This window comes from Heterodontus francisci, chromosome 15 (genome assembly GCF_036365525.1).
Source record: "Heterodontus francisci isolate sHetFra1 chromosome 15, sHetFra1.hap1, whole genome shotgun sequence".
NCBI lineage: Eukaryota > Metazoa > Chordata > Chondrichthyes > Heterodontiformes > Heterodontidae > Heterodontus > Heterodontus francisci.
Genome location: NC_090385.1, coordinates 89,816,581 through 89,843,229, shown reverse-complemented (window position 1 = coordinate 89,843,229; position 26,649 = coordinate 89,816,581). Strand labels below are relative to the sequence as shown.

Here is a 26,649-nt window from a genome sequence, read left to right as displayed (position 1 = left end):
TCAATGTATCTGGAACAGATAGTCTCAGTGTAACTGGAACAGAGAGTCTCGGTGTAACTGGAACAGATAGTCTCAGTGTAACTGGAGCAGAGAGTCTCAGTGTAACTGGAAGAGTTTGTCTCAGTGTAACTGGAACAGAGAGTCTCAGTGTAACTGGAACAGATAGTCTCAGTGTAACTGGAACAGAGAGTCTCAGTGTAACTGGAAGAGTTTGTCTCAGTGTAACTGGAACAGAGAGTCTCAGTGTAACTGGAACAGATAGTCTCAGTGTAACTGGAACAGATAGTCTCAGTGTAACTGGAGCAGAGAGTCTCAGTGTAACTGGAACAAATAGTCTCAGTGTAAATGGAACAGAGAGTCTCGGTGTAACTGGAACAGAGAGTCTCAGTGTAGCTGGAGCAGAGAGTCTCAGTGTAACTGGAGCAGAGAGTCTCAGTGTAACTGGAGCAGAGAGTCTCAGTGTAACTGGAGCAGAGAGTCTCAGTGTAGCTGAAGCAGAGAGTCTCAGTGTAACTGGAGCAGAGAGTCTCAGTGTAACTGGAGCAGAGAGTCTCAGTGTAACTGGAGCAGAGAGTCTCAGTGTAACTGGAGCAGAGAGTCTCAGTGTAACTGGAACAGAGAGTCTCAGTGTAGCTGGAGCAGAGAGTCTCAGTGTAACTGGAGCAGAGAGTCTCAGTGTAACTGGAGCAGAGAGTCTCAGTGTAGCTGAAGCAGAGAGTCTCAGTGTAACTGGAGCAGAGAGTCTCAGTGTAACTGGAACAGAGAGTCTCAGTGTAGCTGGAGCAGAGAGTCTCAGTGTAACTGGAGCAGAGAGTCTCAGTGTAACTGGAGCAGAGAGTCTCAGTGTAGCTGAAGCAGAGAGTCTCAGTGTAACTGGAGCAGAGAGTCTCAGTGTAACTGGAGCAGAGAGTCTCAGTGTAGCTGAAGCAGAGAGTCTCAGTGTAGCTGAAGCAGAGAGTCTCAGTGTAACTGGAGCAGATAGTCTCAGTGTAACTGGAGCAGAGAGTCTCAGTGCAACTGGAACAGAGAGTCTCAGTGTAACTGGACCGAGAGACTCAGTGTAACTGGAGCCAAGAGTCTCAGTGCAACTGGAACAGAGAGTCTCAGTGTAACTGGAGCAGAGAGTCTCAGTGTAACTGGAGCAGATAGTCTCAGTGTAACTGGAGCGGAGAGTCTCAGTGTAATTGGAACAAATAGACTCAGTGTAAAGGTAACAGATAATCTCAGTGTAACTGGAGCAGAGAGTCTCAGTGCAACTGGAATAGAGAGTCTCAGTGTAACTGGAATAGAGAGTCACAGTGTAACAAGAAGTGTGTCTCCGTGAAACTGGAGCAGAGAGTCTCTTTGGAACTGGAGCAGAGAGTTTCAGTGAAACGAGAACAGATATTTTCAGTGTAACTGGAGCAAATAGTCTCAATGTATCTGGAACAGATAGTCTCAGTGTAACTGGAACAGAGAGTCTCGGTGTAACTGGAACAGAGAGTCTCAATCTAACTGGAACAGAGAGTCTCAGTGTAACTGGAACAGAGAGTCTCGGTGTAACTGGAACAGATAGTCTCAGTGTAACTGGAGCAGAGAGTCTCAGTGTAACTGGAAGAGTTTGTCTCAGTGTAACTGGAACAGAGAGTCTCAGTGTAACTGGAACAGAGAGTCTCGGTGTAACTGGAACAGATAGTCTCAGTGTAACTGGAGCAGAGAGTCTCAGTGTAACTGGAACAAATAGTCTCAGTGTAAATGGAACAGAGAGTCTCGGTGTAACTGGAACAGAGAGTCTCAGTGTAGCTGGAGCAGAGAATCTCAGTTGAACTGGAGCAGAGAGTCTCAGTGTTCCTGGAGCAGAGAGTCTCAGTGTAACTGGAGCAGAGCGTCTCAGTGTAACTGGAGCAGAGAGTCTATGTGTAACTGGAACAGAGAGTCTCGGTGTAACTGGAACAGAGAGTCTCAGTCTAACTGGAACAGAGAGTCTCACTCTAACTGGAACAGAGAGTCTCAGTCTAACTGGAACAGAGAGTCTCGGTGAAACTGGAACAAATCGTCTCAGTGTAACTGGAACAGAGAGTCTTGGTACAACTGGAACAGATAGTCTCAGTGTAACTAGAAGAGATATTTTCAGTGTATCTGGAAAAGTGACTCTCAGTGTAACTGGAGCATGGAGTCTCTGTGTATCTGGAACAGTGAGTCTCAGTGTAACTAGAACAGAGAGTCTCAGTGTATCTGGAGCAGAGAGTCTCAGTGTGACCGGAATAGATAGTTTCAGTGTAACTGGAGCAGAGAGTCTCAGTGTATCTGGAACAGTGAATCTCAGTGTAACTGGAGCAGAGAGTCTCAGTGTAACTGGAGCAGAGAGTCTCAGTGTAACTGGAGCAGAGAGTCTCAGTGTAACTGGAACTGTGAATCTCGGTGTAACTGGAGCAGAGAGTCTCAGTGTATCTGGAGCAGAGAGTCTCAGTGTAAATGAAACAGTGAATCTCAGTGTAACTGGAGCAGATGTTCACATTGTCACTGGAGCAGAGAGTCTCAGTGTAACTGGACCAAAACGAAATACTTGAAATATAATTTCAAGTTGAAAAATGAGCTCAGCCTCCAGTGGATCACCTTTAGGTTTATGGCATTAGAACAGACTGTCTTATTTTTCAACAAACGTATCTTATGTTCCGCTTTGCCTGAGTTCCTGTTTGTTGTATTTTCATTTGGTGATGTCCCCTTTAAATTTGATCCTTCATCAAACCTGCAAATGCAAAATAACTGCATTTTAATACCGAGTGTTCCGAATCTAATGCAAATGACCTGCTTTAGGAATATTTTGTATGCCAATTGACGAATTAACCGCAGAAATATGCAAGAAAGTTGGATATCAGCAGACCTCGAGTAAAGCAATGTTACTGGAGCAGTGAGTCTCAGCTCAGCTGCAACAGAGAGTTTGCTGAAAAATGGGACCATCGATTCTAATGTCAGAAACATAAAGGCGATCCACTGGAGGCTGAGTTCATTTTAAACTTAAATCTCCACCGCTTTTAAACTGCGTAAGGGACTGACTTCTAACCGTGGAAGAGTCATTACCTGGTGTGAAGCTGAATTATCATTAACCAGAGTTCCGGAGCAGTACAACGTTTGAACACTTCTTGACAGAAGTGTCTGCTTCAAGGTTTACAGCCAACCCCTGAACAAGTCGAAGAATCGTTCTTCATTGTCCAAAAATGGACACGAGAGAATTGGCTTTATTTGGCTTCTCAGAGAATGACCACCAACCACACCCCGCAGAGGACACGGTGAGTATTCTATCAAAACACGGAGTAAACTCATGGAAAACCCTGAGAGGTACTGATGATTTAGGGATTTTTGTTGTTGTGAACTGCAGAGTTTCTCCATGGTGTTCTGGGTCTTTTCAAACTACAAACTGATTGCTGTTAAATGGAGAACAACAAAGTGATTCTGTAGTGGGTGAAAACTATTCTTTTTGCTTGAGTTCTAGTCTGACAAAGTCTAATTTCTGTGTCGGTCATTTCCTCTCTTTCCCCCAGGCTGCAAGCAATGAACATGTGGGTGAAAGTGGCGAGAATGTGGAGCGAGGGAACTGGTCCTCGAAGACTGACTACTTGCTCTCAATAATCGGCTGTGCTGTGGGTCTGGGCAATGTCTGGAGATTCCCTTACCTGGCTTACAGAAATGGAGGAGGTACTGTCGTGAAATCCAAAATACGGGGCAGAGAAAGGCAGAAATAAAGGGAACATTTCATTGATTTACAAAGAATATGAGATTCAATGAAATGGGAAACATTTATTGCACTAGGTAAATAATACAAGGTTAAATAATGCTGATATAAAGTATAATTAATACAATCTCACAGCCTTGAACTGTTTATAACATTTTTCTTGGGATATGGATGATATGTCAAGGTGATAGTTGTGTAATTGCCTTTAAGAGTAATGTACCTTTACGATCTTAGTACGCTAATGAGCTAAGTGCCAGGATGTAGTCATGTAACTGCATACCAGTCTCAATCTGTAACTGTAACACCAAGAGGCAAGTCCTGTAAATAGTAGCTCTGTACTGTATATATTAGTTAGCTGTTTAATAAACCTGAACTCCACGCATTGTATTTATGTTGCATCAGACAACATGAAAAAAGCTTCTCGTTACAATAGTTTAGAATTATAGCAGAGGGAGATGCAACAAATAGATGGTGTTTGAAAACACATATAAATGAGCCTAAGCAGTTGTGTAGAATTGATGATTTATTAATTTTAAATATCTTTTAAAGTGTTATTGTTTAAAGTGCATGAACCGTACCCATCAGACACAATTCATGCACAATCTCTGAAATCCTCAGTTATCAGTTACCTCAGTCAGGCTCTGGGGTCTGGTTTGTAAGTTGGGGTCATACCGGCTTGTTTCAGGTGCTCTGCACAACCCCCAAAAACTGGATTGATAGAAACCAAGAACAAAAGTGTGAAAATATCATGACATGATTACAGAAAGGGACAGAAAATATTTTGATTCAGGGACAAAATGAATTTTACAAGGTGGGAATTTCTTTGTAACTTCATTCTTTAACTGAACTTTTAGAACTGCAGCTGAGAGCTAAACATTTCTCATATATTAATGTGCATTTACATCATAAAATCTTATTACAATCCTGATAGAGCCAACGAAATAGGGGAGAATGAAGATAAATTGATTTTTTGTATAGGGATAGATGGAAGTAAAAATATTTCTGGACAGATTAGATAGATAGAAAGATAGATAGATAGATAGATAGATAGATAGATAGATAGATAGATAGATAGATAGATAGATAGACAGACAGACAGACAGACAGACGGTTACGTAGAGACAAAGATGCCTTAATAGAAATTTCAGGGATAGTTTTAATCCAACCCTCCTGGTGGAAACAAGAAGGTTCAGCTTGAACAGGTGAATTTACCCTCCACTGAATTCCTTTACTCTATTTTCCAGGTGCATTTCTTATTCCCTACACACTCATGCTGGCACTTGCTGGAATGCCAATGTTTTTCTTGGAATCTTCCTTTGGACAGTTTGCCAACCTCGGACCTGTTGCAGTGTGGAAAGCCGTGCCAGTCCTACAAGGTAAATGTTTATTTAGCAGCACAGGCTTAGAAACAATTTAAATGAATAATAGTCTTTATTTCATATTAAAATACTGGTTCTATTTTCCTTATGAGACAGACTTGCTGAAGTACTGTTTGCACTCTGATCTGTTGTATACTTTATAAAACCAGATTGGAATAGTGAAGAGACAGACACAGCAAGTGGAAGTTTTCTTTGTAATCTTCTGCTCCGCTCTAATTGCATGGTGTGCTGTGCTGCTTTAGAGGGGATACGGGTGGAGGTTTGCTTGCTAACTTTTAAACAGGGGAACAACCTCTAGACTAACTGCTATCCACAATACAGAGTCTCTAAGGCAGGAGGGAATACAAATTGGAAAGTAAAATGCACGGAACAGAGCTCCATACAGTCAGCAACAAGAGACGAACGATGGTAGAAGGGAGACATCAGTGTGTTAGATATGTATACTAGAGCCTTTAACACATGCGCAGTAATGCAGAAAATCCTGTCACATGCAATTCCCACCCTCCCAACCCCCAACCCTTGATGTCTCCTTCCTATTTGACAACTTTATCTGCCAGGTGCTCAGTAAGGAGGCAGCAAATAGATACTACACTCCCAGGGCAGGTATAGTACGGGGTTAGATACAGAGTAAAGCTCCCTCTACGGTGTCCCCTCAAACACTCCCAGGGCACGTACAGCATGGGGTAAGATACAGATCTCTCCTAATTCCAAATATAATCAGATATTAGACCCAATACCTGGAAAACTCTCTGTCAGTCATTCAGCTATTAACACTGATATTTTTTTCATTTTTTCTGTTTTCTAAAAGATTATTTCCAATTTTTATAGATGCGAGAATTGATTTACATTTTAATTGCACCTTTCCCAATCACAGGATGCTCAAAAGCGCATATGATAGTCTTGAAGTGTATTCATTACTGTAATGTGGAGACATTTTGCAGAGATTGTGCACAGGTTCACCAAACAACAATGAGATAATGGCTGGAATTTTTCACCACCCCAACAAGCGGCATGGTGATTAGAGATTAGAGCGGAGCAGAAGATTACAAAGAAAATTTCCACTTGCTGTGTCTGTCTCTTCACTATTCCAATCTGGTTTTATAAAGTATACAACAAGGGGTGGCACAGTGGAGCAGTGGTTAGCACCGCAGCCACACAGCTCCAGGGACCCGGGTTCAATTCTGGGTACTGTCTGTGTGGAGTTTGCAAGTTCTCCCTGTGTCTGCGTGGGTTTCCTTCGGGTGCTCCGGTTTCCTCCCACCACCAAAGACTTGCAGGTGATAGGTAAATTGGCTGTTATAAATTACCCCTAGTATAGGTAGGTGGTAGGGCATATGGGATTATTGTGGGGTTAGTATAGATGGATGGTTGTTGGTCGGCACAGACTCGGTGGGCCGAAGAGCCTGTTTCAGTGCTGTATCTCTAAATAAAATAAAATAAAAAGCCGGATGGTGGCGGATGGGTGGCGTAAAATGGAGTGGGAGGCTCCGGGATGCTTTCCTGACCCGCTCGCACCTACCTTACATAGGGTGTGGGGGTGGGGGAAACTCCCCGCCCCAGGCCAATCAAGGCCCTTAAGTGCAGCAGGTTTCCTGGGAACTGCAATGCTGCCTTTAACCTGCAGTAATCCTCAAACTGCCCGTTCTTTACGATGAACAGCAGTAGATCATTCAGCCTCTTGCCTGTTTCACCATTCAATTAGATCATGACTGCTCTATATCTCAAGTCTTGTATTTGCTCCATATCCCTTATTACTCATACCTAATAAAATCTATCAATCTTAGTCCTGAAAATTTCAATTCACCCAGAATCCACAGCCTTTTGTTCAGCAAATTTAATATTTCCACCATCCTTTGTGAGAACAATTGCTTCCTCATTTCACTCGGGATTGGTCAAGCTCCAAGTTGAAGGTTGTGTCCTCACCAGGGGAAATATATTCTCTACATCTACACTATTGAATTCCATGATCATTTAAAACAACCTCAAGTAGATCACTCTTCAAGCATCTAAACTAAAGGGAATACAAGACAACTTTATGTTTATGTTTGTTTGGTACGTTTCCACCTTAGTCCGTCTAGCTTAGAGAGATTCTTTAGTCAGGAGTAATTAGAACATTAACCTCTACTACATTGGTACATTATTACTATGTACAGCTTCATACCAGACTGTGTGACCTCTCTGAAGCCATGCTGCATCTCTCTTCAAGTCTCTCTCACTTGTAATCTCTCACGTCATCATAGTAGGAGGTATTCTTTACACTTTCTCAACATTAACCCTTTCAGACCCTTATACTACATCTCCCCCAAGTCTTTCTCCAAATATATATATATATATATTTACATACATTTATTTATTTTTACATACAAATGTATATATTTACATACATATTTATTTTTTATGCTACCCATCTCCTCCCAAGTCACTGACTTCATAGATTCAATCTGTCAGGAGGCTTCACAACTCTCCCTGATCGTATTATTGTCAGACACGGAAGATCAGTAGTCTTTCTCTGAAATGTCATTTCTTGACTTCGATGGCCTTCATTGAGGGTTGTAGTATCCAGTGCATTCTGAATTTCAGGTTCAATACCTGATTCATCCAAATGTATGATTGAGTGATGCCTTTGATGAATAGGAATAAGATTCCTTCTGTTTCATCTTATAGTACCTTCTGAAGTTTGTACTAGATAAGATTGCTGTTGATTCTCATCTCTCTGGACAATTACTCCTTCTTTGCTTTGGTTTTGTTCCCATATCTTTTGTCCTTCTGTCAACTTCGATAGGTGCCTGGTACGGGGTTTCCTACTACAATTATAGGCTTGTTGCTTTTGGTAAGACTTTTCTCTGTCTTGAACTCTCCAATAATCCCAGAATTGTAGTCCTGGAAGTAAATTGTGGGTAGGATTGGAAGTTGCACTCTAAACTTTCTTCCCATGAACTGTTCTGTTGGTGCTGATCTACATAGCAATGAAGCAGTTCTGTAGTTCAGAAGCGCCGTTTGAAAATCTTGATTTTTCATTAATAGTGTTTAATAGTTCTGACTCCTCTCTCAGCTTCTCCATTAGATTGTGGATATCTAGTAGAACTTGTTAGATGTATAAATCTACAATCCACAGTTTGCCGCAAAGTGTGTGAAGTAATCGTTTGCAAATTGTGGTCCATTATCAGACTCTATATGATCAGGTACACCATGTGTTGCGAAGATTTCGTGCAGCTGCTTCTATTATCTTTGTGTTCATTAGTTTAACTTTGATCCACCTTGAAAAGTGTCGACTACAATTAGACAATATTTTCCGTTACAGATGAATAGATCCATCGCCAGATGTTCCCATGGTCTGGTTGGGAATTGGGTTGAGATAAGAGATTCACTTTGATCCTTTCTGTATACTGCACATACCTGACAATTTGAAATCATTTCTTCTATATCTTTCAATATTTTGATACACCTGAGCCTGTGCTCTATATTTAGCTATGCCCATATGACCCTGGTGTAGTTTCTCCAAGATATCGGAGTGACTTTGGAATCACCAGTCACTCGTCATATACCAGCAAATCATCCACACTGGTAAAGTGTCTTCTGTGTTTGAAGAAGATTTTCAACCTGTAACCACTGGGACTCTGTTGTGGCCAGACTTGCTTGCAATATTTGCACACATAGCTGCATTCTTCTTTGCACAACTGAGCATGATGAATTTGTTGTATCTTATTAGAACTTGCCGGCCATTGTGATATAGTGACCTGAGATTATGACTCAATTTCATCAATAAAGTTAACATCTTGTTGAGTAGGATGGTCGACCATCACTGTGGACAATGAATCGGCTGTCGTTTGTTGCTTGCCCTGTATATATACCATATTTTATGTGACTCTCATTAGCCTCAACCAGAATCTCTGGATCCTTGGAGTCATCCTAGCGAGTTCCTTTTCATCAAGTAAGCAAACTGGGGGTTTGTGATCTGTCTCGATGATAACCTTTAAGCCAATAATATAACCTGAAAACTTCTCACAAGCCCAGGTGACTGTGAGAGCTTCTTTCTCTCTTACGGCATATCTCGTCTCAGTGTTGGGCAATGCTCGTGATGAAAATAAACAGGTCTTCGTCTTCCATCTGGCTGTTCTTGGAAAAGGACTGTCCCTATCCCTGTAGATGAGGCATCTGCTGCAATTGTAGTTGGAAGTGAAGGGTTGTAATGCGTTAAGACATCAGCAAAATCAGCATCTCCTTGATCCTTTGATATGCTTGTTTCTGATGTGCATCCCAGCACCGTGCTTGAGCTTTCCTTAATAGTTGTTGTAAGAGCTCAGTAACTTGTGCTAGATTAGATAGGAATTTTGTCAGCTGACTGACCATGCCAAAGAACCATTTTAGGTTGCGGACAGAAGTAGGAAATGGAATTTTGCTAATGACTCTTGTCTTTTGTGGGTCTGCCATTATGCTGTTACTGCTGACAATATGTTCTAAAAAACAGATGGACATTTTTGAAAACTCACACTTCACACTAAGTGTTAGGCCTTGAACGTGCAGACGATTCAAAACCGCTCATGCTCAGGTTATGTTCTCCAATGGATTCTCCATGAACTAAGATATGGTCCATATGACATATTACACCAACAAGGCCCTGTAGAATATTCAACATAGTTCTCTGGAATATTTCTGGTGCTGACGTGATACCGAATGGTAGACGGTTAAAACAAAATCTTCCAAACGGCGTAATGAAGGTTGTCAAAAACCTTGACTTCTTATCTAATAGAACTTGCCAAAAGCCACTATTTGCGTCAAGCTTTGTGAAGGATAACTTTACCAATCTTTCGTCCACTGAGGACATCAGATGAACAAAGAACAAAGAACAGTACACCACAGGAACAGGCCATTCGGCCCTCCAAGCCTGCGCCGATCTTGACGCCTGTCTAAACTAAAACCTTCTGCACTTCTGGGGTCCGTATCCCTCTATTCCCATCGTATTCATGTATTTGTCATGAATTTCCCTTATTATGTTAAGTGTACACAAATGCAAAGATCACCTTTTGGTTCAAGTTGCTAAACCTTTCATGAACACCACTCTGTAGGTTCATTAACAGGAGAAATGACTCCCGCTCTGGTCATGTCTTCTGGTTAATGTTGGACCTGCTTCATTAATGTGTGTAGAATCTTCCTAGGTGTGAAAAGACAAACCGGTTTAGTGCCTTTTCGCAAAGTAATACGAGATTCAGTCTTTAGCCTCCCCAGACCAGTAAACAATTTTCGGACTTCTTCTTGGAAGTGACGCCTGGATTCTTGTTGCTTAACTTCTTTCACTTTCTTTATATGAAGGTCAAAACAAGCTCTTTTATTTAAGAGAGAGAATTCCTGATTCCTTAGAACATACAGTGTTACTAATATTTCCTTTCCCTGTAGTGGTGTATTGCCTTTACTTCGAGTTTAATCCCTCCTGGGCCATGTAACTGTGTTTCTGTTGGTTGCAGGTAATGTGTTGATAACCATGGCTCTTTCTGATCAGACCGTTATACTTCCTCCGGTATCCAGTTTTAAATTAGTGATATGTCCATTGATATATATATCTGCATATGTCCATTGATATATATATCTGCAGACAAAAATGCCTGAATAGGTTCATTGATCTCACCAAGAAAGTTTTTTGATCGCTCTCCTGATGGAGGTTGTTTAGCTTCATTAATCACTCAATGCTTGAATGCTTTTTGTTTGAACTTGTGGAAGTAGAGATTTTACTTTGGCACATTTTACCAAAATGCCCTATTTTCTCACAGTGGAAGCTGGTTTGTTTTCAGGACACTGTTCACACCTATGGGTGCTTTTAGTACCTCATCGCTGGCTGAGTTTAATGGGGTCTTTCATTTCTTCCTCCCCCCCCCCCCTTCTTTTACAGCCCTCTGGTTAAGGAACTGTACAGTTGCTGCAGGTTTCCTCTGGTGGAGGCAGAAACCCTCAACTCATTTAAAAGGTAACTGGACCTGCACGTGAAGTGCTGTAACCTGCAAGGCTACGGACCAGGTGCTGGAAGGTGGGATTAGATTGGGCTGCTAGTTTTTCCAGCCAGCACAAACATGATGGGCTGAATGACCTCTTTCTATGCCGTAACTTTTCTATGGTTCTATTAATGTCTTGTCTTGCAATAACATCACCTGCTATTGCCCCAGTAGAATGCAGCAATGTGTTAACTTGCTCTGCTTCAGACTGGCTGTTTAATTTGGAAGCAATTCTGTATCAGAGAAATCTTTTCGCCAGTGACCAATTTTGGGTTTGATTTTGTCCGTCCATGTGTCCAAACCTCTCTGGTATTGTGAAGTTAAGATCCATAGCTTCAATTTGTTTTACTTTTACCTTTGAGTTTTTGTCTGCAGTATCGAAAGTTCCTGTGCTTTTTAGCCCCACACTGACTCACGCTATAAAAACATAAGAAATAGGAGCAGGAATATGTCATTTAGCCCCTCAAGCCTGCCCTGCCATTCAATAAGATCATTGCTGATCTGCCCCAGACCTCAGCTCCTCTTTCATGCCAGCTCCTCATAGACCTCAACTCCCCGATATTACAAAAACCTATCTACCTCCTCTTTCAATACTTTCACAACTCTGAGGTAGACAATTCCAGACAGTCACTACCCTCTGAGAGAAGCAATTCTTTCGCATCTCAGTTTTAAATGAGTGTCCCCTTATTCTGTAACTATGTCTCCTGGTTGGAGATTCCCCCGCTAGTGAAAACACATTCTCAACATCTACTCTGTCAAGCCCCCTCAGAATCTTGTACGTTTCAATAAGATCACCCCTCATTCTTCTAAATTCTAATAAATAAAGGCCTAACCTGTTTAGCCATTTTGACAAGCCAACCCCTTTATCCCAGGAATCAGCCTAGTGAATCTCTTTTGAACTGCCTCCAATGCCAGTATATCCTTTCTTAAATACGGGAACCAAAACTATACACAGTACTCCAGGTGAGACCTCACTAACACCCTGTACAGTTGTAACAAGACTTCCCTATTTTTAAACTCCAACCCCTTCTTAATTACTTGCTGCACCTGCATGCTAACCTTTTGTGTTTCATGCACAAGAACACCCAGATCCCTCTGTGCTACACTTTTTTGGAGTCTCTCTCCATTTAAATAATAGTCTGCCTTTTGATTCTTTCTATCAAAGTGCATGACCTCACACTTTCCCACATTAAACTCCATCTGCCAAGTTTTTGCCCACTCACTCAACCTATCTGTATCCCCTTGCAGATTCCTTATGTCCTCATCATAACACGCCCTCCCACCTATTTTGTATAGTCAGCAATTTTGGATATATTACAGTCTGCCCTCTCCTCCAAGTCATTAATATAGATAGTAAATAATTGAGGGCCTAGGACTGATCCTTGTGGCACTCCACTAGTTACATCTTTCCAACGTGAAAAAGACCCATTAATCCCGACTCTGTCTTCTGTGAGTTAACCAATCCTCAATCCATGCTAATACATTACCCCCAATACCGTGAGCTCCTATCTTATACAATAATCTTTTATGTGGCACCTTATCGAATGCCTTCTGGAAATCCAAATACATTACATTTAAGTGGCTTTGGCCACCCTTTCTCCCTTTGAAATCTCGCCGCTAGACTGAGATTTATTTCCTCCTTGTATTAAACTCAGTTTTACAGTGTTACTGCTATAAGCCTTTAACTTCCTTCTCAGAGAATTGAGTATTTGCAGCCTCACTTTGTATTTTTTTGCTCGCACCAGTCGCCATGTGTACTGGCACTGACCTTGGATCAGCCCTGGGCTAAGGACTTTCCCGATGCTGCCTGCCTAGTACCGTTAGGGACAAATTTTTTTACCTTCTTTCTGAGTTGCTCACCAGTCCCTTGATCATTGCTTGGTTCTCCTACTCAAAGCCTGTGATCGCTGGATCAGATTTTTACTGCCAATTCCCTGACTTTCCGTGACTGGAGCTCTGGAGATTTTGCATAGTCTCTTCTCAAGTTCTGCAGTTTTGGCACTTTTTTCAGGTCAGCCCTCTTCAAATAACTGCTTCAAAATCTTCTGGGTGTAGCGCGATAAGAACCACCATTGATCACCACATTGTATGTTTGTTTGTTATCAACTCTAAGGCTAATCTCTCCTTCCTGAGGATCAGCGCCCAACTGAATGAACTAGTCCCGATGGGGTCAGACCAAGATTCTGTACAGCTGAAGAATAATCTCTTCTCATTGTATTGCTGCCCCCTTGAACCAAAGAGCTATGGGCCGATATTTCATTCACCTTTTTGGTTAAGTTTAGTGATTTGTGGAATATGGACGCCCAAATCGCTTTGCTTTGTCACAATTCCTGGATTCTTGCTGTTATGAAAATCTCCCAATTTGATTTTTTTTGGATCCAAAGTGGATGACTTTGTAGTTCCACATATTGACCTCTATCTGCCACAGTTTTGCCCACTCACTTAATCTGTCCACATCTCTTTGTAACCTCCTATTCCCATCGACACAGCTTACTGTCACTCCCAACTTAGTGCTTTCTGTGAACTGAGATACACAGTTCTCTATTCCTTCATCCAAGTCTTTGATATATATGGTGAAAAACTGAAGCACCAGTACAGATCCTGAGCAAACACCACTTGTTACACTTGGCCAATCATAGAGTCATAGAGTCATAAAGTTATACAGCACAGAAACAGGCCCTTAGGCCCATCATGTCTGTGCTGGCCATCAAGCACCTATCTATTCCAACCCCATGTTCCAGCACTCGACCTGTAGCCTTACATGCTATCAGAGTAGATTCCCTTTCTTTTCTGCTCTGTCTTCTATCTTCCATCCAATTATGAACAACATGACAAGGTCAGCTCCAATTCTGTTCACATTTAGTTTTGTTAATAATCTTTCAAAAGCCCTTATCAAAAGCCTTGTGAAAGTCCATATAGACAACACCCATGGACCGTCCCTTTATCCACCATGCTAGTGATTCAGAGAATGCTGGAAATACTGAGCAGGTCTACGCATGTGTGGAGAGAGAAACAGAGGTAGTGGGCTGAATTTTATTGGGGTGCCCTGCTCCGCAGTGGTGTCCTTTGAACCCGGCGGCATGCCCGCATTCGCCGGCCGCCGGCAAAACCCCGCGATATTAATCGCGGGGGCTCATTTCCATAGAGTCTGCCCATTATGTGTGGCGAGGCAGGGCATTCGTCATGGCGAGAGTTTTTGACAGTTGTGCGGCAGGTGCTGGGGCCCAGTTTTAAGTGCCCTAGCACCTGCTTCCTGACAGCATAGAACACTCAAAGAACACTTACCTGACTGCTGAAGAGTGGGGCTGCTGTCAGTCTGGCAGCAAAGCAGAAAGTGCTGCAGAAATCCAGCAGGTCAGACAGCATCTGTGGAGAGAGAAGCAGAGTTAACTTGTTCAAGTTCACAGACCTGAAAGTTAACTCTGCTTCTCTCTCCACAGATGCTGCCTGACCTGCTGAGTGACCCCAGCATTTTCTGCTTTGCTGCCACATACTTACCCTGCTGTGTCCCAGTGTCCTGTGAAGTTTCAACCTCTTCTCCCACTCAAGTGTAACATTCCTTCTTGTAGGTGTGCCTCACCTGGGTGAATAATTGTAAATTTGCACATTCCAGGACGTGATTAGAGGTTTACATTGACACAAATGGGAATGCACGGGTGTCACAGCAATGTAAATATATCTTTCACTAAATGTTCCTCACCAACATGTGTGTCCTTTTCTCTGTGAGTGATGTGTGCCAGCATGTAGCACCAATGTTACATCCCTTTGCACTGTTGGCCCTTCAGGAGAGCCAACGTATGCAATATCATTGCCATGCCACCATTACTCATGAGCGTCTCCACAGATGCAGTGACATGGACATTGGCTCAGTCAGCTGCTGCCTCTAATGGTTTACACAGGGATACTGCAGATGTGGACTGGTGCACAGCAGGTGAGCGAGGGTGATGTGGGGCTTGCAGAGCTCATGTTGGTTCCTATGGAGCAGACAGCCTTTGTCTGATAAACTACTTCGTACGTCCCTAACTCACTGTTAGTCCAGTGTGCAAAGCCTGGGTGCCATCTGCCCTCCCATGCGTCTTTTATGTTATAGCTCCTCAGCGTCCTCATAGTCCGAGGAGGAATCCTGTTGATGTTTCTCTTCATCATGCCAGGCCTGACCCCTATTGGGTGCATAGTTGTGCAGAGCAGCAAAGAAAGGAGCTGGCCTTTTCGGCCCGTAGTACAGGGCATCACCCTATCCATCCAGGCATTGGAAGCACTCTTTCAGCATGCCGATCTGCTGCTCAATTGTGGCTCATGTAGCTCAGTGGCTGGCATTGTATCTCTACTCTGCAGCAGTGGTGGAGTCTCTCACTGGTGTCGGGAGCCCATCTCCAAGAAGCCACCCCTCCACCTGAGCCAGTTCAGTGAACAGCTGAGGCAGCGGAGACTGGCGCAAGATCCAGGTGTCATGGCAGCTGCCTGAGAAGCGGTCACACATTCGCTGCAAGCATCTGCGGTGATCACATACCAGCTTCACCTAGATTGAGAGGGCTCCTTCAATGGTGACGTCTGCAGGTGGTAACCTGGCGGGAGGCCTGATGGCCACATGAGAGCAGTCCAAGAACATTACAACCTATGGTTCTCCGGCAATGGTGCCAGAACCAATGGCCCTCTGGTCCTGGCTGTGAGAGTTCGTCCTGAAACGGACATCCTCACTGGCCCTCTGGTGCAGGGCATTGGTGACCTCCCTGATGCAGCGGTGTACTGCTGATTGTGTGATCCCACAAAGGTCTCTGGTGGGCCCCTAAAAAGCTGCAGAGGTGTTAGACTTGAGAACCGCTGCCACTATGAGGAAGAAAAGCATACGATGTCCACCGGAGCCCAGGACATCCTTGAGCAGGGCACAGAGACGTGTCATCACCCTCTCTTTTTGCGCAATCCCCTCTGACACTGGTGTTCTAACATCCACTGGCATGTCATATGGGGCCTGTAGATGCACGGCAAATGTAATGGTGAGCTCCCCTTGGGGGCTGCTGCTCACAACCGTGGGCCTCTACGTGGATCACACCTGCCTGTTGATATTGCCTCTGGTGCATCTGGATCTTCACGTGCAAAGGATGACACAATGTAGGATCAGCCATACCTATTTCCATGTGATAAATAAAGTTGAACCCTGCATGTATTCAAAGGTTCCTAACAGGGCATAGATTGGTGTTGACAGGTACATCAGCTGCTTTCCTGGATCAACTATGTGATGTGCCATGGCATTGCCCATCTTGGCCAATACTCAGAGTGGCACAGCATGACCACATCAAGATCCTACCAGCTGAATCAATTGCCCCCACCATCCATATAACCTTCATGCTCCTGCCCTTTCTGGCACCCTCCACACACACAGGGTGCCTCGTATGCCATTGCTCCCTCACAAACACAAACAAACACAGATTATACACTGTTAACGGAGTGATGGTACACAATACCTCCCTTCAGGCCAGCAGACCTTTTCGACCAATAATCCCAGACCCCTTCCCTTTAAGAATGCAGAGTGAGACCCCTGTAATGCCCCCCCTCCCTCCTCCCTTTTGGAATGCAGAGAGACCCCTGAAAAGAAACTTACCTTCTGCCTCTGTGGACCCGCCAGCTTTTCCAATCGTGAGTGGGACGGCACGTGACGGCTGCCCGTTCATTGAAAAATCAGGAAGTGTCAATGGAGAGGCGGCAGGCTGCATAATCAGAAAAGGTAAGTACCGTTTACCATATGCTAATTGTGATGCCACCGCCATGTGGTGGGGAGGCTGTATCGAGGTCCCACTGCCGTTGGTAATATGCGGTGGGCCTTTCTCGACATTGCAGGTCGAGGTGGGCCTCTCTCCACAGCATTTTACCAGCCCGCGCGACGTGACCCGTAGCATCGAGGGGCCGGTAAAATTCAACCCAATGTTTCAGGCCTGTGACCGAAAGGCTGATTATTGCCAACATTTCTGTTTTTCGTTCAGATTTCCAGTATCCACAGTATTTTGTTTTTTATCTCAATGATTCAGCTGGGTTAGTCAGATATGATCTATTCTTCACAAATCCAAGCTGATTCTTTTTGATCGATTCTCACTTGTTCAAATACTCAGTCACTCTGTCCCTGATAGATTCCAACAACATAAATTTATATAGCACATTTAACATTGTAAAATGTCCCAAGGCATTAAACAAGAATATTATCAAACAAAATTTGATGCCAATTCACATAAGGACTTATTCGGACAGATAACCAAAACCTTGGTCAAAGAGATTTTAAGGAACATCTTAAAGGAACAGAGAGTGGTCGAGAGACAGAGAAGTTTAGGGAGGAAATTTTACAGCTTAGGTCTGAGGCAGCTAAAGGCACGGCCAACCGTGAGTAAAATTGGGGAACTGCAAGAGACCAGAATTGGAGGCTCCAGTAACTTCCCCAAAACTGATGTTAAACTGACAGATCTTTAGTTTCCAGGGGCTAGAAATTTGCTGACCTTAATTTTGGGGAGTGTAGAGGGGGGTACAATTTGCAACCTGCCTGCACCCATTCAGTTCGAAGCGGGCAGCACTCAAATTTAGCATGATGGTAACGTCTAGTCAGTACATCTTGCACCACCATCTCCTTAACTCTGCAGGTTGCCTCTGCACTCAGAAGAGGAGCCCAGTAGCATTTTTCAGAAACCACATGGTGCAGCCAGCCTGCTGTTCTTAAAGGCAGGGTTTCCCTCTTAAAGGGAAGCTGCACTGAATATTGTTGCTACTCAAATTATGTTAAATTGAACAGCTAAACAAAGTAGTTTCCAGGGTGCTGGATACGATGTTGGAGGGATTATTGGTGGAGGTGGGCAGGAGGAGCGATGTCATGATTCTGCGGGGGGTGGTGGGAGGGCGGTGGGTGCAGGAAGACTCAGAAAAGAGTGGTGGCGGCAGACCAGGGATGTCAACTCCTGGAGTCTGGACCTGAGGACCTGGCAGCACTGCCACAATAAGTCAAATTAACTCACTCGTGTGGTCAATGTCAGTGAATGCATCTTCAACTGGTATCTCACCCATCACACTAATGAACCTGATGCTGTGTTGTCTCCCTGATGCCAGGGTCAAAGATGGCACTGAGTGGCGGCAGAGCACACTGAGGGGGAAGGGTGAACAGCCAGCAGTCATGGTCCATATTGGCACAAAGGATTTAGGCAGAAATAGAGAGATGGGGTCCTGTAGTTAGAATTTAGGGAGCTAGGTAGGTAATTAGCAAGAAGGACCTCAAATGTAGTAATCTCCGGGTTACTCACATTACCATGTGGGAGTGAACATAGAAATAGGAGAAAAAAAGCAGATGAATGCATGGATGGAAAGCTGGTGCAAGAAGGAGGGCTTTACATTCTTGGGACATTGGGAACGGCTCTGAGGGAGATGGGACCTATACAGGCCAGACAGGTTACATCTCAATAGAGCTAGGACTGATTTCCTTGTGGGGTGTTTTGCGAGTGCTATTAGGGAGGGTTTAAACTAACTTGGCAGGGGTGTGGGAACCAGGAGGTATTATCAGAGAGGAATATCAAGGTGCACAGAATATTGGGATAGATAACACTAGAGTATGGAATAGTAAGTTATTAGGTGGGGTCAGAGAAAGAGAAAGTAATAAAGTTTGAATCAGGGTTACTGTTTATATATGTTAATGTGGTAAATAAGATTAGTAAGTTATAGGAAATATGATGTTGTGGCGATAACAAAGACATGGCTCAAAGATGGGCAGGATTGGGTATTAAATATTCCTGGATACAAGGTGTTCAGGAAATACAGGAAAGGAAGAAAAGGAGGAGGGGTAGTAGTATTGATTAAAGAGAACATTGCAGTGCTGGAGAGAGAGGATGTCCCAGAGGGATCAACAACAAAATCTATTTGTCTAGAGTTAAGGATCAAAAAGGGTGCAATTACATTGCTCGGTGTAGTCGATAGGCCACCAACTGGTGGGAAAGATGTGGAGGAACAAATTTGCAATAAATTACAGAATTTCAGGAATCATAGAGCAGTTATAAAATGGATTTTAATTATCTGAATATAGACTGAGCTATTAGTAGTGTAACGCTACGACCTAGGCACCGGAAACAACAATGGCAAACCCAACCCTGGCGACCCTGCAAAGTCCTCCTTACTAACATCTGGGGGCTTGTGCCAAAGTTGGGAGAGCTGTCCCACAGATTAGTTAAGCAACAGCCTGACATAGTCATACTCATGCAATCATACCCACAGATGATGTTCCAGACAGTGCCGTCACCATCCCCGAGTATGTCCTGTCCCACTGGCAGGATAGACCCACCAGAGATGGCGGCACAGTGGTATACAGTAGGGAGGGAGTTGCCCTGGGAGTCCTCAACATCGACTCTGGACCCCATGAAGTCTCATGGTATCAGGTCAAACATGGACAAGGAAACCACCTGCTGATTACCAACTCCCGCCCTCCCTCAGCTGATGAGTCAGTACTCCTCCATGTTGAACAGCACTTGGAGGAAGCACTGAGGGTGGCAAGGGCACAGAATGTACTCTGGGTGGAGGACTTCAATGTCCATCACCGAGAGTGGCTCGGTAGCACCACTACTGACCGAGCTGTCCGGGTCCTAAAGGACATATCTGCTAGACTGGATATGTGGCAGGTGGTGAGGGAACCAACAAGAGGGGAAAACATACTTGACCTCATCCTCACCAATCTGCCTGCCACAGATGCATCTGTCCATGACAGTATTGGTAGGGGTGATCACCGCACAGTTGTTGTGGAGACAAAGTCCCGCCTTCACATTGAGGATACCGTCCTTCGTGTTGTGTGGCACTACCACCATGCTAAATGGGATAGATTTTGAACAGATCTAGCAAAGCAAAACTGGACATCCATGAGGTGCTGTGTGCCATCAGCAGCAGCAGGATTATACTCAACCACAATCTGTAACCTCATGACCCAGCATATCCCCCACTCTACCATTACCATCAAGCTGGGAGCCCAACCCTGGTTCAATGAAGAGTGCAGGAGGGCATGCCAGGAGCAGCAGCAGGCATACCTCAAAACGAGGTGTCAACCTGGTGAAGCTACAGCACAGGACTATCTGCGTGCCAAACTGCATAAGCAGTATGCGATAGAGCTAAGCAACCCCATAACCAACGGATCAGATCTAAGCTCTGCAGTCCTGTCACATCCAGCCATGAATTGTGGTGGACAGTTAAACAACTGGAGGAGGTGGCTCCACAAATATCCCCATCTTCAATGATGGGGGAGCCCAGCACATCAGTGTGAAAGATAAGGCTGAAGCATTTGCAACAATCTTCAGCCAGAAGTGCCGAGTTGATGATCCATCTTGGCCTCCTGACGTCCCCAGCATCACAGATGCCAGACTTCAGCCAATTCGATTCACTTCACGTGATAGCATGAAATGATTGAAGGCACTGGATACTGCAAAGGCTATGGATCCTGACAATATTCCGGCAATAGTACTGAAGACCTGTGCTCCAGAACTTGCCGCGCCCCTAGCCAAGCTATTCCAGTACAGCTACAACATCTACCCGGCAATGTGGAAAATTGCCCAGGTATGTCCTGTACACAAAAGGCAAGACAAATCCAACCCAGCCAATTACTGCCCCATCGGCCTTCCATCAGTAAAGTGATGGAAGGTGTCATCAACAGTGCCATCAAGCGGCACTTGCTTAGCAATAACCTGCTCAGTGACGCTCAGTTTGGGGTTCTGCCAGGACCACTGAGCTTCTGACCTCATTACAGCCTTGGTTCAAACATGGACAAAAGAGCTGAACTCAAGAGGTGAGGTGAGAGTGACTGCCCTTGACATCAAGGCAGCATTTGACCAAGTATGGCATCAAGGAGCCCTAGCAAAACTGAGGTCAATGGGAATCAGGGGGAAACCCTCTGCTGGCTGGAGTCATACCTAGCGCAACGGAAGATGGTTGTGGCTGTTGGAGGTCAATCATCTGAGCTCCAGGACATCACTGCAGGAGTTCCTCAGGGTAGTGTCCTAGGCACAACCATCTTCAGCTGCTTCATCAATGACCTTCCTTCAATCATGAGGTCAGAAGTGGGGATGTTCGCTGATGATTGCACAATGTTCAGCACCATTCGCAACTCCTCAGATACTGAAGCAGTCCGTGTAGAAATGCAGCAAGAATTGGACAATATCCAGGCTTGGGCTAATAAGTGGCAAGTAACATTTGCGCCACACAAGTGCCAGGCAATGACCATCTCCAATAAGAGAGAATCTAACCATCTCCCCTTGACATTCAATGGCATTACCATCACTGAATCACCCACTGTCAACATCTTAGGGGCAACCATTGACCAGAAACTGAACTGGAGTAGCCATATAAATACCGTGGCTACAACAGCAGGTCAGAGGCTAGGAATGCTGAGGTGAGTAACTCACCTCTTGACTCCAGAAAACCTGTCCACCATCTACAAGGCACAAGTCAGGGGTGTGATGGAATACTCTCCACTTGCCTGGATTGGTGCAGCCCCAACAACACTCAAGAAGCTTGACACCATCCAGGACAAAGCAGCCCGCTTGATTGGCACCCCATCTACAAATATTCACTCCCTCCACCACCGATGCACAGTGTCAGCAACTGAACAATGGATTACCTTCAAAGAAGAGATATTTCAGGCATGGTCAAGGTATATTCCCATCAAAGGGAAAGGTAGGACGAACAAACCTAGAGCTTTATAGATGGCAAAAGAGATAGAGATTAAGGTAAAGAAGAAGAAATGTGCTTACAACAGATGGCAGGTGGATAATACAACAGAGAACCAGGCTGACTATAAAAGGTGCAGAGGGGAAGTGAAAAATCAAATAAGAGAAACAAAGTGTATGAAATGAGACTGGCAGCTAACATAAAAGTATTCTATAGTGTTACAACTGATACAGTCAATCATGTACTCTATTTATCCCCAGAATAAACACCCAACCAGGTTTCTTTAATAAACAAAATTATCCATTTATTATCAACCAATTCTTAATCAATAATAAATTAAAACATACACACAGATTGAAATACTAAAGCCCCTTATTTATCCCAGCTCTCTCTCTCTCTCTCCCACACACAAACTCACACACACACCAGTTAACTGGGAAAAAAATAAAAGGGATTTTTATTTACAGCTGTGACAAAGAAATGGAAGGGATAAAAAAAAAACACTTGGGCTGAAAAGTAGGTATGAAAAGATGTCCTCTGTTTTGGTTAGGTGTCCCAAATTCATATATGTGAGGGTCACTAGAAACCTCCTGGAACAGTTCTTCCCCGACAATGTTGATGATCAGTTTGGGTAGGCTTTCCATGAGATGCAGGTACTGAGGGTCCACATAGGCCTTACAGCTGGTATTCAGCAATAAGGTTTCAGTTCCAGATATTTGACATGCAAATATTTCTGCAAACATGCAGGATTTCTTTAAAAACAGGAGGAAATAGGAATCTGAAACCCTGGAGATAAAGTTTCTTTTCAAGAGAGATGAGCTGTCTTCTTCTGTTGCAGGCAGAAACACCAACTGGCTGTAATAGTAGTTCAAAATTAAACTAAACATGCCAGAAGGCAAGTCTCATGACCGCAAATAAATCTTGGCTTGTCACTCCTTTGCAAAGATCTCTCCAAGTCAAAAACAATGCGTGCTGGGTTATTTGAAAACAATGCCTTCCGGTAACTGTTTACACTTCAAATTTAATCCAAACCTTCTGCTGACCTCCCTTAAAAAAACAAACACCCAAAGCTCCAGCATCTATGGAATCATTTTCAGTTTTACAACACAAATTCCCAAAATGTAACAAAAAATGGATACACTCATAACAATAGGCATATAAAAAGAAAAAGGAAGAGTGGGGCCATTTGCGGACCAAAAAGGGGATCTACACATGGAGGCAGGAGGCATAGCTGAGGTATTGAATACTTTGCATCTGTCTCTACTGAGGAAGAAGATGCCACCCAGGTCACAGTGAAAGAGGAGATAATTAATACACTAAAAGGATTTAAAATTGATAAAGAGGAGGTATTGGATAGGCTGTCTGTACTTAAAGTTGGGAAGACACCAGGACCAGATGAGATGCACCCAAGGATACTGAGGGAAGTGAATGAGGAAACTGCAGGGGCACTGGCCATAATTTTCCATGCTTTTTTAGACTCAGCAGTTTTTTAAAATGTTTCACTTTTGTTCTAAAAAGGGTGTTAAAATAAGCCCAACACTACAGGCCAGTCAGTTTAACTGAGGTGTTGGGGAAACTTCTAGAAACAATAATTTGGAACAAAATTAATAGACACTTGGACAAATGCAGGTTAATTCAGGAAAGCCAGCATGGATTTGTTAATGGAAAATCATGTTTAACTAGTTTGCTGGAGTTTTCGAAGAGATAACAGGGAAGGTTGATGAGGGCAATGATGCAGTGTACATGGACTTCCAAAAAGCATTTGATACAGTGCCACACAACAGACTTGTGAGCAAAGTTATAGCTCATGGAATAAAAGGGAAGGTAGCAACATGGATTCAAAATTGGCTGAGTGATAGGAAACAGGGAGTAATGATTAACAGATGATTTTCAGAGTGCAAGAAGGCTTGTAGTGGAGTTCCCCAGGGGTCAGCATTGGGACCCTTACTCTTTGATATATATTAATGACCTAGACCTTGTTGTACAGGGCACAATTTCAAAATTTTTAGATGATTCGAAACATGGAAGCACTGTGAACTGTGAGGAAAATAATGTGGAACCTCAAAAGAACATAGACAGGTTGGTGGAATCAGCAGGCAAGTGGCAGTGGAAGTTTTTGCAGAGAAGTGTGAACTGAATCATTTTGGTAGGAAGAACATGGAGAGACAATATAAAATAAAGGGTACAATTCTAAAGGGGGTGCAGGAGCAGAGGGACCAGAAAGAATATGTGAATAAGTTATTGAACGTAGCAGGACAGGTTGAGAGAGCGGCTAATAAAGCATACAATATCCTAGGTTTTATTAATAGGAGCGTAGAGTACAAGAGCAAGGAGGTTATGTTATACTTGTATTAAACACAGTTTCAGCCTCAACTTGAGTATTGCGTCCAGTTCTGGGTGTCACATTTGAGGAAAGATGTGAAGGCATTTGAGAGAATGAGAAAAGATTCAAAAAAATGGTTCCAGGAATGAGGAACTTCATTTACAAAGATAGGTTGAAGAAGTTGGTACTGTTTTCATTAGGGAAGGAAGGCTGAGAGGAGATTTGATAAAGGTAATCAAAATCATGAGGGATCTGAACAGACGGAAAAACTGTTCCCACTTGTGAAAGGAGCAAGAACGAGAGGGCACAGATTTAAAGTGATTGGCAAAAGAACCATAAGCGATATGAGGAAAATCTTTTGCACGCAGCAACTGGTTAGGATCTGGGATGCGCTGCCAGAGAGTGTGGTGGAGGCAGGGTCAATTGAAGCTTTCAAAAGGGAAATACACTGTTATCTGAAAAGGAAGAATGTGCAAGGTTACCATGAGAAGGTGTGAAAATGGCACTCAGTGAATTGTTCACTGAGAGTCAGTGCAGAATGGCCTGCTTCTGTGCTGTATTAATTCTATGATGCTGTGATTCTGTGAACCTCTCATGCTGCTCAATGTACCATACCCACCACTCACTCAGCAGCACTCCTTGACACTCAGTACTCACACCCAACATCCAGATACTCCACCTCACCCTCACAACCCGACCAATGCTGCCAGCCTCACACCCATCTCTCACTGCCAACACATACCTTCAGCTGTGACAGTCACATCACCCAAACACTGTGCACTGAGTCACTGACATTCTGGCACACAATAAAAAGGAGCAGAGCAGAACTGTCAGGGACAGGGATGCCTGCATTATCTGAGCCCGACGGAGGAAATGGTACTCAGTTTCATGGGGCTAGCTGCGACAGAGCCCGTGGCATCTGGAATCACTGACAGCATTGAGGATGATGGCATGTACCTGCCTTATGACCCTTCTCACCCTCATCCTACTGTCTGGCGTGATGTGCAAGCTGCGGATAGTGTGACTATGAACCTCTTGCTTCTCACCATCCCCGTCCCTCACTACAACCTTCCCCTTCTGAATTCCTGCTTTCAGACACCCAAGAACAGCCATCAGCCCAGCCACAACAGCCCAAGGATAAAGAGAGAGCGTAACAACACAGCACTGATGAAGAGGCACCATCACTTGCTCTGATGTTCGCTCAGATACTGGCACTGCATGTACCTTAGAGGCTGGTATAGAGGTGGGATCAGCATGTGGTGAGTCACCAGGCATGAGTAGGTTGCAGCCAGGCCGAGGGTAAGGGATGGTTTGTGTACCAGCTCACTGGAGGGTGAGGTCACAGACGAGTTCTGTTGTAGAGGACTCAGATGAGGATCTCGATGGAGTGGGATACAGGAGAGCGCTGTTGGACATGCACATGGAGATGTTGGATGCATTGGCTGGCCTGCTAGACAGGCTCCTGTCACTGTCAAGGAGCATGGAGGAGTGTGACTCCAAGTTGGCAGAGGGCAGGCTGCAGAGCTTTCCCTCTCTGCATTCTCTGCTCAATCTCCCTGTCATCCTGCAGACCGAGAGGCACTGCCACTGCTGCTTCCACGCCTGTCACAATGTTTGTGTGGACAGGTCATCGACTCCTCTGACCTCCTGAGAGGATGCAGCAACACTCCCTGACAAATCAATGAACTCAATAAAAAACCTCCAAAATCACACCAGAGTAATTCCAGACATGTTACAGAATAGAAAGTTCTTAATCATCTTATCTACAATTTGGGTGCCTGGCAGAGGCCCATCCAGCAGTAGAAGTCTTGTTGTTTGCAGAGTGATCGATAAAGACATTGGCATGACCTGCATGGTCCAGATTGGAATCCAGGCCTCAGATCAGCCTGGTCGGCTGAGCAACATCACGATACTGTCACTTCAAGGCCTTCTAGAGCATGAAGGGGTTGCCCAGGGTGTGCCCAGGTTCTCACAGAACAGCACATGGGCTGGGCAGGAATCCAGACCCCAGAAAATGGCACTGGACCTCTATCTCTGCCAGCGGCCCTACCAAGGGAATTTCATGCCCCAGTTTTCCCCCTCCCTCTCGTCTTAAATAGTAATACATTTACAGTCCAAAGACACAACTCCTGAATTTAGCGAGCTTTGCAAAGTTATGACAAATACATCTGCAATTTCCCCATCTGTTTCCTTTAATAATCCAGGGTGAAAACCACCTGGTCCAGGAGATTTATCTGTCTTCAGTCCCACTTGTTCTCCATTACCAATTTTTAAGCTTTCATTAAACATTAAGTCCAATAAGTTACACAATTTATTTTAAGTTCCCTCATATCATTTGTAGTTTGTCCACTTTTGCTACTCTAAAAATGGACACAAAATATTCACTAATCACTCTGCCATTTATTGTATCCATTATAGTCTCACGTACATCTATCTTTAATGGGCCCATATTCTCCCTTGTTACTGCCTTTTTCTTAAATATATTTATATAAACTTTCACTATTAGCTTGGATATGGCTTGCAAATTTTATTTCATTTTTTTCTTTGAGCTTGATACTCTCATTTGTTGAACATGGCTGTTTC

The 26,649-nt window shown here is 44.0% G+C and overlaps 1 protein-coding gene across 3 annotated transcripts in view; it reads left to right on the top strand.

Annotated features, from left to right (window-relative positions):
• The window catches only part of LOC137377781 (sodium- and chloride-dependent neutral and basic amino acid transporter B(0+)-like), a 392,958-nt gene that overhangs the window by 263,798 nt on the left and 102,511 nt on the right, over nt 1–26,649 (top strand). For 2 of the 3 annotated variants that reach the window (XM_068047830.1, XM_068047831.1), the window contains exon 1: nt 16,722–16,797. Coding sequence is in view for 1 of the 3 variants with exons in the window: in XM_068047832.1 (XP_067903933.1) it covers nt 3,522–3,675; nt 4,957–5,088 (286 nt within the window). In the remaining 2 variants the exon portion in view is untranslated. Of the gene's footprint in view, nt 1–3,521; nt 3,676–4,956; nt 5,089–16,721; nt 16,798–26,649 lie in introns of those variants that run through there. The other variant, XM_068047832.1, reaches the window with a different exon arrangement.